This window comes from Tiliqua scincoides, chromosome 1 (assembly GCF_035046505.1).
Source record: "Tiliqua scincoides isolate rTilSci1 chromosome 1, rTilSci1.hap2, whole genome shotgun sequence".
NCBI classification, from domain to species: domain Eukaryota; kingdom Metazoa; phylum Chordata; class Lepidosauria; order Squamata; family Scincidae; genus Tiliqua; species Tiliqua scincoides.
Window position 1 is genome coordinate 32809093 of NC_089821.1, and position 15825 is coordinate 32824917.

At 41.3% G+C, this 15825-nt stretch overlaps 1 protein-coding gene across 2 annotated transcripts in view; it reads right to left on the reverse strand.

Annotated features, from left to right (window-relative positions):
- Positions 1–12911: 12911 nt before the first annotated feature.
- The window catches only part of CAT (catalase), a 73884-nt gene continuing 70970 nt past the window's right edge, over positions 12912–15825 (reverse strand). For both annotated transcript variants that reach the window (XM_066613589.1, XM_066613580.1), the window contains exons 11-13: positions 14743–14850; positions 13655–13741; positions 12912–13077 (exon numbers count right to left, since the gene is read on the reverse strand). In XM_066613589.1, the coding sequence (XP_066469686.1) occupies positions 13012–13077; positions 13655–13741; positions 14743–14850 (261 nt within the window). In that variant the 3' untranslated portion in view covers positions 12912–13011. The remainder of the gene's footprint in view (positions 13078–13654; positions 13742–14742; positions 14851–15825) is intronic.

The following is a 15825-nucleotide window of genomic DNA, read 5'->3' on the forward strand; positions in this document are numbered from 1 at the left end:
CCCTGACCTCTTATCCTTGAACTGTTTGCAGACAACTTCAGACCTGCAGTGCTCAAAACAGCCAGCAGAGGTTGCTCCTCAGCAACTCCTGCCACTCACCACTCTTTCTAGAAAGGTGAGCACCTTTAGAATGGCAATTTTCTCACATAAAATCCATTTCATATGGGTTGTTTCATCAGGTTTCTTTCATGGAAAAGAAGGACTCCCTGCTCCACAGGAAGGCCCTCTGCCCTGGCTTGAGGTCTGTTGTTTTGGAAGCATTTTTAATTCTTTATATAGCACATTTGGGTGATGCCTTCAGAAAAAGATCTAGTCAGCCAGAAGAAGGCATAAGAAACTAACTGGGTATGCAAGTAATCAAATAATGCAGGCATCTATTACTAATTCACAGGAAAATGTTTTCTTTCCATTCCAAAACTCACATTTTGAAGTTCATGTCCCACATCTGTAATAATATTTATTTTTTTTTACTATTGTACAGCAGAAGTTCTGCGGTCACCAAAAAAGGACACTGGGGGGAAGGGCTGTAGTTCAGTGGCAGAGCACAGACCAGGCATGCAGGCAGTCCCAATCCCAGCAGTTTCTAACACTGGCATCTCCAAGAACAGGGTGACCAGACCAGATACAATGGCGGTCAGAGTGCCTATACCAGTGATAGCTAACCTTTTAGAGACCGAGTACCCAAACTGCAACCCAAAACCCACTTATTTATCACAAAGTGCCAACACAGCAATTTAACCTGAATATTGAGGTTTTAGTTTAGAAAAAACAACTCATACATTAACATCTTTTACCTACTATTACTTGTAACCCTTAATGAACTTTTCCTCTAGAAATTTGTCCAATCCCTTCTTAAAGGCATCTAGGCAAGTTGTCATCACTGCTTCCTGTGGCAAAGAGTTCCACAGACTAATTACATCCTGGGTAAAGAACTATTGTCAGGGAGGGGATGGCTGCAAGACCTTTCCACTGCTCATTTTCTCAAACAAGAAAATATACTTTTTTTAAAAAGCCCCACCCACAGAAGTGGGCTCTAAGGCTCCAATCCCAGCCACTCTTTCCTAAGAGTAAGCCTCATTGACTCTAATGGGGCTTACTTCTGAGTAGACATGCACAGGAGCAGGCTCTAAGGCTGCAATCCCAGCCACTCTTTCCTAGGAGTAAGCCTCATTGACTCTGATGGGGCTTACTTCTGAGTAGACATGCACAGAGGCAAGCTCCAATCCCAGGCACTCTTTCCTGGGAGTAAGCCTCATCTACTGTAATGGGGCTTACTTCTGAGTAGACAGGCATAAGAGCAGGCTCCAAGGTTGCAGTCCCAGGCACCCTTTCCTGGGAATAAGCCTCATCCACTGTAATGGGGTTTACTTCTGAGTAGACATGCAGGATGTCTCCTCTGCTGTGGAGGAAAAGCCTCTCCTGGCGCTGTGTGGGGAGCTGCTCAGAGAAAGGCGGGCTGCAAGGGAAAGGGCTCCAACAGAAAAAGCCAGGAGCCTGCCGGATGCTGATTGGCTGAGCCTGCTGGAGAGTTGGGAAGGGAAAAGCAGGGACCTTAAGCCTGCAGTTCTGGCAAAATTGAAAAGGGAAACAGACTCGGGGCAGGTGGGGGCGAAGGGAGAGGAGGGCAGTGAGCTCAGGGGGCAGAGGGAAGAAGCCCGCCCTCCCAACACATGGGGCTCAGAACAAGCCTCTGTTTTCTTTAAAGTGGCAAGCAGCTTCAGCGCCCCTCCCCAGGCTGCCTGGCTCAGCTCTGCATGCCCACAGAGATGGCGCTGCGTGCCCCATCTGGCACACGTGCCATAGGTTCGCCAACACTGGCCTATACCTTCAACCATTGTGCAGAAGAGAGAATTTTGTCAGGTGCAGCTTTTAAAGCCCTTCCTTATTGTGCTTCACCTGTCAAATGATTAAAGGTATAGGCACTCTGTCATCCCTTGTATCTGGTCACCGTGTCCAGGACAGGCTTGGAAAGACCTCTGCCTGAAAACCAGGAATAGCTGCTGCCAGGTAGATATACAATAGCAGTGAGTTCAATGGACCAATGATCTTAGTGTGTGGCAGTTCCGTTTATTATTATTAACAGTATTTATATACCGCTTTTCAACTAAAAGTTCACAAAGCAGTTTACAGAGAAAAATCAAATAACTAAATGGCTCCCTGTCCCAAAAGGGCTCACAATCTAAAAAGATGCAAAAGAATACCAGCAGACAGCCACCAGAACAGACAGTGCTGGGGTGAGGTGGGCCAGTTACTCTCCCCCTGCTCAAAAAAAAGGAGCACCCACTTGAAAAAGTGCCTCTTACCCAATGAGCAGGGGTAAGGGGTTTGATAATTTTTAATAACACAGGCCAACACACATTTTGCTTCCTTAAACGTTACACCAATTCCTGGGTATATTTAGGGTGCCGATTCCAAAAATGGCATCTGTTTTGCCCTATCACATCTAGTTTTGGAGACATGGCATAACCTCTTTAGTGAATGGTTCAAGCAGCTTCCTCATGAGGAAGACTACACCATGGCTTTAGTTATTTGATTTTTCTCTGTAAACCGCTTTGTGAACTTTTAGTTGAAAAGCGGTATATAAATACTGTTAATAATAATAATAATAATAATTATTATTATTATTATTATTATTATTATTAATTCACTAATGAGGCTATTCTATATACGGATGCCATTTTCCAAATTCATATCAAACCACCATAAAGTTTGGGAAAAACTTTTCTGACCATCAATTTTGTAGGCTTGTGTAATCAGAATGGCATTTTAGTGTCTCTGCCTCTAGGTGGCTATTTCAATTTCTTCCTGTGTGCAAAACTAAGCACTTTGATTTGCATCCATGTGAGTCCATCTTGACTTATATCCCTGTAATAGAAATGCGAAAGATCCCTCAAGGAGATAGGGCGTGGTGTCAACAGTAGCTCCTTGCCCTGCCAGTCAAGCAGGGAATTAACACCAGGGCCTTAGACTGCAGTGAGTGTACTGCATAGTTGCAGCCACTTGGAGGCAAAATGGCCCTCAGGGTTAAAAGTAGCACCTGCAGGAAGGAAAAGCATGTGGGTAGTAGAAGGAGGAAAGATTGGAGGAAGGAAGGAGAAAGAACTAAACTGAGAAACTAATGGACTGGCTGATGAACCTGCTGACTCACCAATGGACTAACTGACTAACAGACAGAAGGGCAAATATACTTCTGAGGATTGATGGAACAGGGACTGCTAGAGTCACTGGAGATTGGTGTGTGGCTGCCACACCCAAGACCTGCTGAGGATCAAGGTGTTGCTGTGATGGCTGGAGAAGCTGCTGGCAGGAGAGGGGAGGAAGGAGGACCTCTGCAGGTCGAACAGGAGAGCTACCCTGGTGGTGGGGTCCAGCAGTGCTACAGTGCAAAACTAGAGCCATTGTTGGGGAACAAAGGGAAGGTAGATAGTTTAAAGTGGGCATAAGTTCTCTAAGTGAACCTTGGACTAGGAATTTGGCAAAACAATCCCTCTTCAGCATTCTCATCATCTTCATTTAAAAGGTCCTTATCCCATAGTCTATCTAGAAAAGTTCCTTATCCTGTAGTCTACTATCATAACCAAATACATAAGGTTTTGTAGATTTGGGAATCTGGATGCCTGTCATTCTTTCTTGTCACCAGCAGATGGAACCTTGTAACTTTAAAAGGAAAGATTTGAGAAAGCTGTTTTGTTTTTAACAAAACAAAAAAGAGGGGTGGAATATTAAAGAGCAACCATTTCCAGATCACAGTGTGTGAATACAGTGAGTCTGTATTGTGGCTGCTTGTAATCTCACTGTAGAGCTAAGGCTGCCAAACATTTTTCCTTGCAGATCTTCTGTACCTTTTCATAGTTGCACAAATGGCGAACACTTATTTTCTCCACAGCACTGGCATCTACTCCTCCTCCTGCATTTGCTGTACGATCAGGGTTGGCCCATCCCTGAGGCTAGGTGATACACATTGCATTAGCAATAGATAGCAGGGAGGCAAGAGGGTGACAGATTCAGGGTACCCTTCACCCTAGTCTGCTATTACTGCCACCCTCCACCCCACTGTGAATGTGATCTGTGTAGATTTGCTTTCTGCTCACTACAAGCAAGTGGAAAGTGGATCATCAGTCCTCCTTGTTGTGCTTGTGATTTATTCAAACACAGAAGTGCAGGTTTTTATTTACAGGGACCCTCAAATGAAGGAGCAATTTTCATTTACTCAGTTCCTTTTTAAACCAGACTAGAAGTTTCATGCTTTTGCATTTGAAGAAATCACACAGGGCTTTTGTTTTGGGTGAAGAGGTGGCAACTGCGAACCCGAGACAGCATTGGGTAGTGTTCCAGGTCGTGCCACCCCTGATGTATGACACTCCTGGGGATTAGTTCATCTCCAGGAAAGGAGGGGATAGATGGCAGAACCACAAAAAGAATGAGCAAGGATTGGAATTGTCTTGCTTAAAGTCTATCATGAAGACACAATGGTAACCCTTAACCCTGTACAGAGTTTGGAAAAGACTCTCCTCTGCTAGCTCCACTAATTTTTATTCATCATTTTTTAAATCAATAACTTGTTGAAAAGATTGTCAGATTCTTTCCTCTGACGCAATGCCAAACTGTCACAGACCTTTTAAAAGGATTTGGAGGTTTTATTTTTACAATAGTAAGTTACACACAAGCCAATTGATTCAGTTTGGATACAAATGTTCACTCTTCATTTCTGTTCTTGTTTCTCAAAGAACCACACCCAGAAAATCACATTAAATAACGTGAGATAAACAAGTTACCCATGTGACACTGTATGTCACTTCCACCTCCTTGTTGGGCATATTATGACAGGTTTGGTGCATGGTCCCAGCTCTAATGTGGAGGTCATTCTGCCCTGCATCCCAAAATATTCCTGGCCCACAAATTTGGTTATACAAAATCCTGGAATTCTCCCTTTGAGAAAGTTATGATCTACATGTTCTGCCAATCATTCCATCTTTAGGTCACTTTGATATAATGACCCTCCTATCCTATTTTTGAGGGGAACAACAGTCATTCTCAAAGAAATAAAGTTTATTTATTATTCTCTTGGTTCCAATTTCAGTTATTGGAAAATTTATTTTGGGGGTTATTGGGGGTATCTCGAAGCTCCCACTCTCAGGCTGTTCTCTGAAAATTAGGGTTGCATGAAACATAATGTAGAGGTCCAACCTTATTATATACAGATTTGACTCAACACGGCCACTGCAAATGAGAAGGAATGTGCTGATCGCTGGAGAAGGGGAAAATACATCTCTTAAAAATCAGTTTAAAAAACTGCTTTTCTTACTGTTGTAGAGAGACAGTCACACAAGTGATCATTCCATTCTTCAGCTGAGCCAGGCAAAGGCAGGGGGTCCTTTGCTGACTGCATCTCAACAACAGTAAGAAAAGCTGTTGTAAAGGGACACACTTTTTAATTTTTTTTAAATTGCTTTTATTTAACACATTTTATGGTATCAGCAGGGAGTCCTGGAATCAAACCCCTGTGAATGTTGAGACACAACCTTGTTAGGAGCAATGGAGGGGCAAGAAACCTGGAAGTGGGTCTTTAAATCTATTTTTTTCATTGTTTTTTTACCATGGATTTTTTTTATCCACTGGGGGTTCTGGAACGGAACCCTAGTGGATAATGAGACACAACCTGTATTTTATTTTCTCAGCTAAATCAATAGGGAAATACTGTACCTAGAACTAGAAATATATAGCAAGCCTATACCTTGTGAGATTGCTTTGTGTGTGTGTGTGTGTGTGTCCTGAAAATGCATACTAACATTTTTAATAAGCATAAAAGCTTCATTGTTTCAGTGATGACACCTCATCTGGCAAAGAAAAAGCCTTCAAAAGGTCCTGCTCTGGAGAGGACTTTGTGACCATTGTGCAATGATTCTGTAAGCTTCTGGTTCAATATCGCTGAGCAGAGCACAAACCTTTCCCTCAGTAAAACTTTGTACCTCGTATATTTCAACAAAGATCAATTTTTTTGTTATTAATTAAACCAATTTCCCCCCTGAAACCCAACCTGATAGAGAGCCTTTCTGTTAAAAAAAAAAAAAAAAGGTTGTAATCTGAGTTTAAAGAGAAGGTAGAATAGATGTGGCCTGACAAGCTATTTATTTGTATTTGTGCTGTCACTTTTGTTTGTACATATATGGGGTGCTAGGCACATGCCAGGAGAACATGAGCCAGACCAATTTCATGGCATTTGAACTAGGCTAATTGCAAGAGGCCTTGGGTGGCACAGACCTTAAGGAAAGCCACAACTTCGGTCTGTAAGAGACACACATGCACACATGCAACACTGGCTGGCTGGCTTGAGAGAAGCTGCCCTGTCCTGTCTTTCATTTCTTTGGAAAATCCCATGACCTTGCTTGCACTGCAAATTTGAACCTGTCAACAAAAGCCACATCCTGGAGCTTATTTGACTTGGAGTCAATAGTTAGAGATGTAAAAGAAGTGTCCCCAACCCTAGCTTTCCTTACCAACTATGTAGCCAAATCTGATCAAGAGTTTTTTGTTAATTGAGGCATGGCCTCTGGAACAAGTCTCTCTCTGGGACAGAGCAGAAAAGGAAGTGTGGAAGAAAGTGGTGCACTAGATCAGGGGTGTCAAATGTAAGGCCCGGGGCCGGATGCAGCCCCTGGAAGCTTTTTATCCAGCCCTCAGGCTCTCAGCTACTAAGGTGTTACAGCTGAAAAGGCGGCCCACATGAAAATTGGGCTTTCCCAAATCTTGAAATATGATCAAGATTTGCGTACTTTCTCTTCTGTCATTTGCAGTTAATGAGTTTCTATATGAGAACAGGGTCTGATTTCTGGCCATTAGTTGCTTAATGACGTCACTTCCAGCTTAATGACATCACTTCCAGCCCTCAGCTGGAGCCCTGAATGCTAACTTCAGCCCTCTGTATGAAACGAGTTTGATACTCATGCACTAGATTGTCTCCGATACTCTAGCCCACCATTACTTTCACTTGTCCATTCCAGAGAATGGGGGTTGGCACATCACCAGGTAAAGGAGGGCAGCTTTCTGTTTTTGGGATGCCACCTCAAGTGCCAGAAGTTTCATCTTGAGCTGGCCCTAGATGGTATTCTTTGGGTTTTGGCACTTGAGCTTCCAAACTTGCAATCTAGAAATCTGGAACAGAAAGAACAAGCGGGAAACAACATATGATTAGACCAAATGCAATTACACAGTGAACCTAGTCCTTCATTTATCTTCATTAACTTCCTAGGAAATACCTCAAGTGAATCAAACTGTCTTCCATGTGGTTTTTGTAAACACAGCTCTAGGCCACATTCAACAGTGCTGGCAAAAGGAGACATAATTGCAGCTAATTGAACACATAAACGAAAGAGATCAAGTGCTTAAACCGGGCTGAAGAAAGAATAGTTGGAAATAGTTCACCAAGTTCATTATAATAAGCTATTTTGAGACAAACAAGGTTACATTCATTTGTAATCACAACTAATAACATTTCAGAGTTTCTCTTCAAGACCAGCTGGTTTGTGAACTAAGAACAATTCTGATACACCAACATGTGTCAGACTAATAAATGCTGTCAGGGTTTCTGAATGAATGCAAAAAGGACTTTATGCTCATCATGCAATGAACATGCAATCTGTTTTGCTTGCTATCATTCACTTTAAGCAATGCTCCAAGTTCATTATCAGCCAAACCTAAAGTGTCTCAATATAGCATACATTTCTGTTCTGTTATTCATTAAATCTAGCTTATCCCTTCATGCATTGAGGTATAGGAATAAACATATTGTTTTAGTTTAAGGATAACACAAAATATAACATTTTAGATTGCCTATAGCAGCTAAGTAGAATACAGTTACTTGTCGATATCTCTCCTAGTCTTTAAAGCAGTGATTTTCAACCTTTTTCATCTCACAGCCCACTGAGAAGGCACTGAAATTGTTAAGGAACACCATCAGTTTTTGGACAATTGACAAGACACATCTTGCTGCTGGTGGGGGGTCTCAGATCCCCCGATAACACTACTAATAAATGACCCTCCCCCAAATTCCCATGGCACACCTGTGGACCTTCTGCAGCGCACCAATGTGCCAAGGCACATTGAAAATTGCTTGAAATGGGTTGAAAATTGCTGCTGTAAGAGACCTGGAAAATAGGAGACTCCATGAAGGATTAAGTCAAAATGTTCATGTAGAGAAAAAAAAAAAAGACATAGGATCAGTCCAAAGGACTCGAGTCAGTACAGTGAAGAGAGGGAAGTCAATCAATAAAAAGGAGAGGCAGAATAAACTGTAGGTGAGCTCAGTAGTGACTAAGGACTGGTGCCAGATTGAGGGAGCACCAGCAGCCACCTTCCTTTTCCCCTTTTGTAAAAATGGAAAGCCCTGAGGGCAATTCAGGTTGCCAATATGATGGATAGTTTAGCAGCATGACATTCATCACCTGAAAGGCAGCAGGGTTATCACATGTTCAGCTTGCATTCCTCTGTATAGTTGCATAGTAGTTGCCAAGCAATGGAAAGTGGGTTTGACAGCAGCATAGTAAACTTCAGTGGAGTTGAATTCATGTGCTTAGAACGAAGCTATTATGAATCCATGTTGCTAATGCATCAGATTTGCATGGATTAGTTCTATCTAGGTTCTCATCATACTGATTCAGGTATATGTGTTTCACCCTAATTTAGCAAAATAAGACCAGAACAAACAGAACTTAGTTCTAGTGGAGCTGTTTGAGGATTGGAAGCTAGGATTTTCATATAGAATTTTCAGGGACTTTCCTGCAAGTGCCCTCTTTCTCCCAAGTTAGGGGGATGGCGGCACAGGGGCAAGCCTTTTCAGTAGTAGCGCCAGTTATGGAACTCCTTAACAGGGGAATTAAGTTCTACCCCCTCCCCCATGGTATTTCAGTGAGAGTTTAAAACATTTTTGTTTCGTTTTGCTTTAGAGATGTCAGCCTCCTGTGCTTCTATAGCAGTTTCCTGAGTATGTTTGCCCTTCTCCAATTGGTGTTCCCTCCATTGTATTTCCTTTTTCTATTGTTATATTGTATTTTATTTTTTACTCTATTGTATATTGTATTTTTATTTATTTATTTATTTTTAAATCTATAAATTGCAAGCTGCCTTGGGAGTAGCATGAGGACATGAAGGGCACTGTAGTCTTTGATGGTTCCACATCAGACTCCTTTGACATACAAAATGGAGTGAAGCAGAGCTGTGTTCTTACGCCAACCTTGTTTGGGATTTTCTTTGCTGTCCTGCTGAAGCAGGCCTTTGGAACTGCAATAGAAGGCATCTATCTCTGGACCAGATCAGATGGAAAGCTCTTCAACCTCTCCAGACTGAGAGCAAAGTCCAAAGTCCAGCTGAAATGTCTGTGCGACTTCCTCTTTGCTGACGATGCAGCTGTCAGCGCCCACTCTGCCAAAGATCTCCAGCAGCTCATGGATTGTTTTGGCAAGGCCTGCCAAGACTTTGGACTGACAATCAGCCTGAAGAAAACACAGGTCATGGTTCAGGATGTGGACTCACCTCCCTGCATTACAATCTCTGCGCATGAACTGGAGGTTGTCCTTGACTTTGTGTACCTTGGCTCAACGATCTCCGACACTCTTTCTCTCAATACCAAGCTAAACAAATGCATCGGTAAAGTAGCTACCACGTTTTCCAGACTCACAAAGATAGTATAGTCCAACAAGAAGCTGACGGAACATACCAAGAACCAGGTCTACAGAGCTTGCATCTTGAGTACACTTCTGTACTGTAGCGAGTCACGGACTCTTTGCTTACAACAGGAGAGGAAACTGAAAGCTTTCCACATGCGCTGCTTCCGACGCATCCTCAGTATCACCTGGCAGGACAAACTTCCAAACAACACAGTCCTGGAATGAGCTGGAATCCCTAGCATGTTTGCACTGCTGAAACAGAAACGCCTGCGTTGGCATAGTCATGTCGTGAGAATGGGTGATGGCCGGATCCCAAAGGATCTCCTCTATGGAGAACTCATGCAGGGAAAGCGCCCTACAGGTAGACCACAGCTGCGATACAAAGATATCTGCAAAAGGAATCTGAAGGCCTTAGGAATGGACCACAACAGGTGGGAAACCCTGGCCTCTGAGCGTCCTGCTTGGAGGCAGGCTGTGCAGCATGGCCTCTCCCAGTTTGAAGAGACACTTGCCCAACAGACTGAGGCAAAAAAGGAAGGCCTGTAGCCAGGGAAACACACCAGGGACAGACTACATTTGCTCCCAGTGTGGAAGGGATTGCCATTCCCGAATTGGCCTTTTCAGCCACACTAGATGTTATTCCAGAACCACTTTTCAGAGCGCGATACCAGTCTTTCAAGACTGAAGGATGCCAATGATATTTTTATTTATTTTTAAATCTATAAATTGTAAGCTGCCCTGGGCATCTGCTTTTAGTAGAGGGAAGGCGGCGTAGAAATCTTTTCAATAAATATAGTGAATGTCTAAGAGCTCTAAAATATTTAAAAGCTTCAGATGATTGGATTGATTTTTTAAAATGTCAATTTGGAAATTGTTTGAGGCCATTACTGTTATATTAAAAAATTTAGAAGTTGGTTCAATTAGTCTATCTAAAATTGTAACATATTCACGTTTAACAATAACTCCAGTATGTCTTCTTGTTCCACATCTCAGACACTATGTAAATTTTTCTATAATAGTATGAAAAAGATCTGATGTAGAAATGGGAACCAACAGTAATCTTAGATTACTGAATATGGTAGTCACTTGTCATACTGCTTGTTTTCAAACATGCCTATATAAAACATTTTATCAGGACTAGGTTTAATCACTGGAGGCATATTGGTTAGGTTAAAGGTTGGTAGTTCTTTCTCTCATACTTACACAGTTCAAGTTTGAGATAAGTTTGCCATAGTTACAGGAAAATCATATTTGTAAGAGAAAAGATCAACCCAGCCAGCCATATGGTTTCTGTAACACTGACCTAGTACACATGAAAGGGAAATAATCATTTCAAGAAGGGAAACACAACAGTCTGAAAGTCTTTGAGAATATGGCTGATTCAGCTGTTAATAGAGATCCAATCCAACCACAGTGCTATACACTGAAGGTTCTTGTAGCTTATGTGCAAAACACTAAACAGAAAAGATTATAAAATACTTTGCAAACTAAAATAAGGAACTTCTGTTGAAAATAAACTTAATCTAATTTATGAACCATACGTATGGCATGAAATCTTCCCCATCCACAAGCAAATGGCAGTTCTGGACCTGGCCCCTGTGCTACCCTAGGACACAGGATCACAAAATGCCGCTCCCCCCCAGGGCAGGAGACTTACCTCAGCTATGGAGCCTCATGCGACATCCACTGACCCTCCAAAAGCCTTCTAAGACTTCTGGAGGACTGTTAAATAGCACTTCTGGTTTTCTGACAAAAACCGCAAGTACTGCAACAGCCCTCCAGAGAAGGCTTTTGGAGGATGCTGTGTGGGGCCTCCCCCACCCCTATAAAGGCTCCACAGGTGGCAGTGGTGGCGCTGCCCCCACAGGCTTGGTGCCCCAGGGCTTCCCACCCACCCCCAATTCCCCCAGGACTGCCACTGGCAGAAGGTACTGCTCACACACACAGTGAGAAGCAGAACTTTATTCTGATGTCAGCCCCTTTGAAAGCTAAACTGGAAATTGTTTGAGGCCATCACTGTTTTATTAGAGAATTTGTGGGCTGCTGGAAAGTGCTTAATCCAACCAACTAGAGGGAGGGGAAACAACATCTCTTCCCTATATGCTCCTATTATTATAGATACAGGCTGGGTGCCCCTTATCCGAATTGCTTGGGACCACAAGTGTTTTGGATATCGGATATTTCCATATTTTGGTATACTTGCATATACCTAATGAGATATCTTGGGGATGGGGCTCAAGTCTAAATGCAAAATTAATTTAATATAATATACACCTTATGTACATAGCTGAAGGTAATTTTATGCAATATTTTTAAAAATAATTTTGTGCATTTTGTGTAAGCTGTCACATGAGATCAGGTGTGAAATTTTCCACTTGTGGTGTCTGTCAGTGGTCAAAAAAGTTACGGTTTTAGAATTCCAGAAAAGGGATGCCCAAGTTGTACTACCAACTTACATGTGAATGGGCAGACACATGAATGATGGCCCTATCCTGTCTAGGCTAGCCTTCACAATTAGTTCTAAGGAAATATGACTATGTCATCAGCAGTTCTGGTGAATCAAATACAACTTCAAAGAGAACACACATTTTATTATAATTCTTTTATTTAGAAGCTGCAGTGCAAATATGATCCAAAATCATTTTTCAAATCCATTGTTCCAAGTACAATCCATCCTACTTAAGATTAAAACAAGGGCAAGAAAAAAATTTAGCACCAGCACAAGTTCAAAACTTGTATTTAACAGATTATTCTTTTCCAAGAGGAATTAATACAAGTGGTTTTCAAATGCATTATGCAAAATAACACAATAAATGTTGTTATTAAATCAAGAGGTGATTATGTAACAGTGTATACTTTTTGGAACTTACATTTTCTTCTACGTTATGTTAATAGCTATGCAATAAGCAATTTATTTACTGGTTGCAACAATGATGTTAGTGTTAGGAAGAGAAAGATCGTCACACAATTATGCAAATACTCTTAAGTAAATGTAAAATTGGTTAAATGAGTAAAAACGTAACAATGCAGATTAAATTTGCAAAAGTAAACAAGAAGTTATTTTAGTCATAATTCAGCAAAACCACTTTAAAAAGTTATTGCTAACAGAGTTAGCTTGAAAAAAATCAGACAGGTAACATTAAAGGCATATGGTTATCACTGAATTTGCTTTCAATCACAAACGTAATTGTTAATGCTCTGATACTGCAGTTTCTAGCCCAAGAGATTCTTCAGTAAAACTTGAACATTTGTTAAAGGTAATCCATAGCTTATTTTCCAGTTGGACGGAGATAAATTCCATAGGACAAAATGAGCATTGATGCGATCCAGTAATTACGGATCGCGTCATTTACAAATTAGCTTTTTCCTTTGAAAAAAGATGAGATGAAGTTTGTGTATAGGTATGAATACAATCCTAGAAAAAAAGACAAAATAATTAAAAATAGAAATAGCCATTGTACTTTTAGAAAGAATTTCTTAGAATACATTTCTTAAAACAATTAAAGAGATTATCTTAAGAAAGTGATATTTACTGACTTATTGACAAATATTTTTGCAAATATATTTTTCTCTGTTATGAGATGCTTAGGAGGATTTTCTGTAATATCTGAAGGGTTTATTCCCTACACACGTACAAATACAATTATCCTGCATTCTAAGTCATGAATGTTTTTAAGGAAGAGCACGGTATGCTGTTGGACACATCTGATAGAGAAGAATTTTCACTGAATGAAATAACATTTTCCTCAAAGCTGGAAAACAAATCTAATTAATGGTCAGACCAAGTACCTACCGAGAACAGAATTTCAAAGGACACCGTACAGTTCTATAAACGTTCAAAGACTGTAGTCACATTGAATAATAGGAATCCTTTCTTCCCATTGTATATTTCCAAATTTCTGCAATTTACTAACCAATTGTGCCAGGACATGGTTCTTCAAATTATTGTATAGAAGGCAAAAATATAAGTTGAACTGAAATAATTCTCATACCTTTTTGCCTCCTTTAGCATTATATTTGTCCAGGAGGGCTTGAATACATGCACCATAATCAGGATGAACATCAGTAAAATTTTTCACCTACAATGGCAAAAAAATAATAATAAATCCACCTTCAGGTCTAGCTTCTGTCCTTACACTAAAGCATTTACAGTATATTCTGATACTAGTGCGGTGACTCAAAACTTCATCAAACCCAGTCCTGACTGAGTTCAACAATGGCTGGGTAGAAATCAATGTTAGTTTCTCCCATCTGACTATAGCAATGTTTTTCAAACTGTGGGTCAGGACCAACTAGGTGGGTCACGAGCCTATTTCAGGTGGGTCCCCATTCATTTCAATAATTTTTAATATATTAGAATTGATGCTCCCATAGTATGTGACTGCATTTGGGGAAATGTTACAGATCTCTTCTTTTAACAGGCTATTGTGTATTTTCTTTTAACAATGATAGTAAATGGGACTTATTCCTGGGTAAGTGTGGGTAGGATTAGAGCCTAAGATTGTAAAAAAATTTCATGCTTCATGATGTCACTTCTGGTCACAACATCACATCCTGACAGATTTTCATTCTAAAAAGTGGGACCTGGTGCTAAAAGTTCGAGAATCATTGATACAACATTCAGCAGACATGGGGAGCTTTCCACACAACTGTGGCTGGAATCCTGTGTGCACTTTGCTGGGAGTAAGCCCTACTGAACACAATGGGACTTACTTCTGAGTAGACATGCATAGGACTGAGCCCCACATGGAACATATGAACTCCCACAGTTCAACAGATTTCGGCAGGAGGAATCTTCTTTCATTGTCTGCCTATTATGGCTCTTACTGTAGCACTCTGCAAAAGTACTGAGGTTTGACTAGTCATGTATCATCATCTGTTAATAACAGAACATGTTTTTCCAGTTTCATGTTTTATTTCATGTGTCAAAATATGGTTGTGTGCACCTTTATCTTCTAACATGTAGTAGTAGTTGGGAACCTTCAGTCTCGAAAGACTATGGTATCGCACTAACATGTAAAACATCATTTACATCACAGTGTAAACCAAAAATCAGCTAATGATATAGTCTACCACTTACAGCTTTCTTCTGGATGAAAAGCTGAGCATCCTTAAGGTGACCAGCTATGTTCTCACAGAGTCTTGCACGTTCTTCCTCATTCAGAACTTTAGTATAGAAGTCTCGAACCTTTAAAATAAATGTTTTATAAAATATTAAATATTCCCAGTTATGGGTACAATTTGAACTGTACAACAACCAGCGTGTTTTCTAAAACAGTGTTTCTCAACCAGTAGTACAGGTTCCACCAGTGGTACTTGAGGTGGTATCTGATGGTACTCGTGAGACCCCTTCCACCTGACAGTGAGACCAGGAATGCAATGCAATGAACAGAGGTAGGAAGCTTGGGCCAGCAGGCAGAGCTCCAAAGCATGCTTTTCTGCCCTCAAAAAAGCCCTCCTGCCCACTCTGAGCCTCTTACTGAAGTCTGTCACATCACATCTGGCCCCCCAATCTGGAGGTAAAGCTGGCGATGATATCATTGCTAGTTACTTCTGGTGGTACTTTGAATAGGTGGACTATGTGAAATGGTATGGCAGAAGACAAATCTTGAGAAACACTGTTCTAAAACAAAAACAATGGGTCTGGGAGTTTCTCACTGGTGATTTCAGCTTCTGTTACTAATATTTCTAAGGTAGGCAGACCCATCCCTGAAAAAGTTTCTCAGGTAAAAGTTTGGAGAAGTTCTGCCTGTTTACGGGTATTAATCACATGTCTTAGGGGTCAGAATAAGATCCTTGGACTATTTTCCCCTTGTACAAGGGCTGACATGGATCCATCAGCAGGGGAAATTATGAATCTATGAGGGGTTCCCAAAATGTGCATCACGATACATTAGGCCATGGCAGCACTCACAGGGGCACTGTGGGATGTTCCCGGTGGCCCCTCCTACCTACTCTCCTGGGTGCTGCCATCTAGGATCTCATGAGAGCCAAGGTGGCAGCTTCTGGCTGAGTTGGGAAGAAGAGGCTGTGGGGCACCATGACCCAGGTCTGTGGTTCCCAAACTTACTGATGGGATTGCAAAAGACTGATTTAAAAAGGAGAGCAGTCATGGCTTAGTCATTGCAAAACAAAACTGTATCAAAGAACTTACAACCCGCTT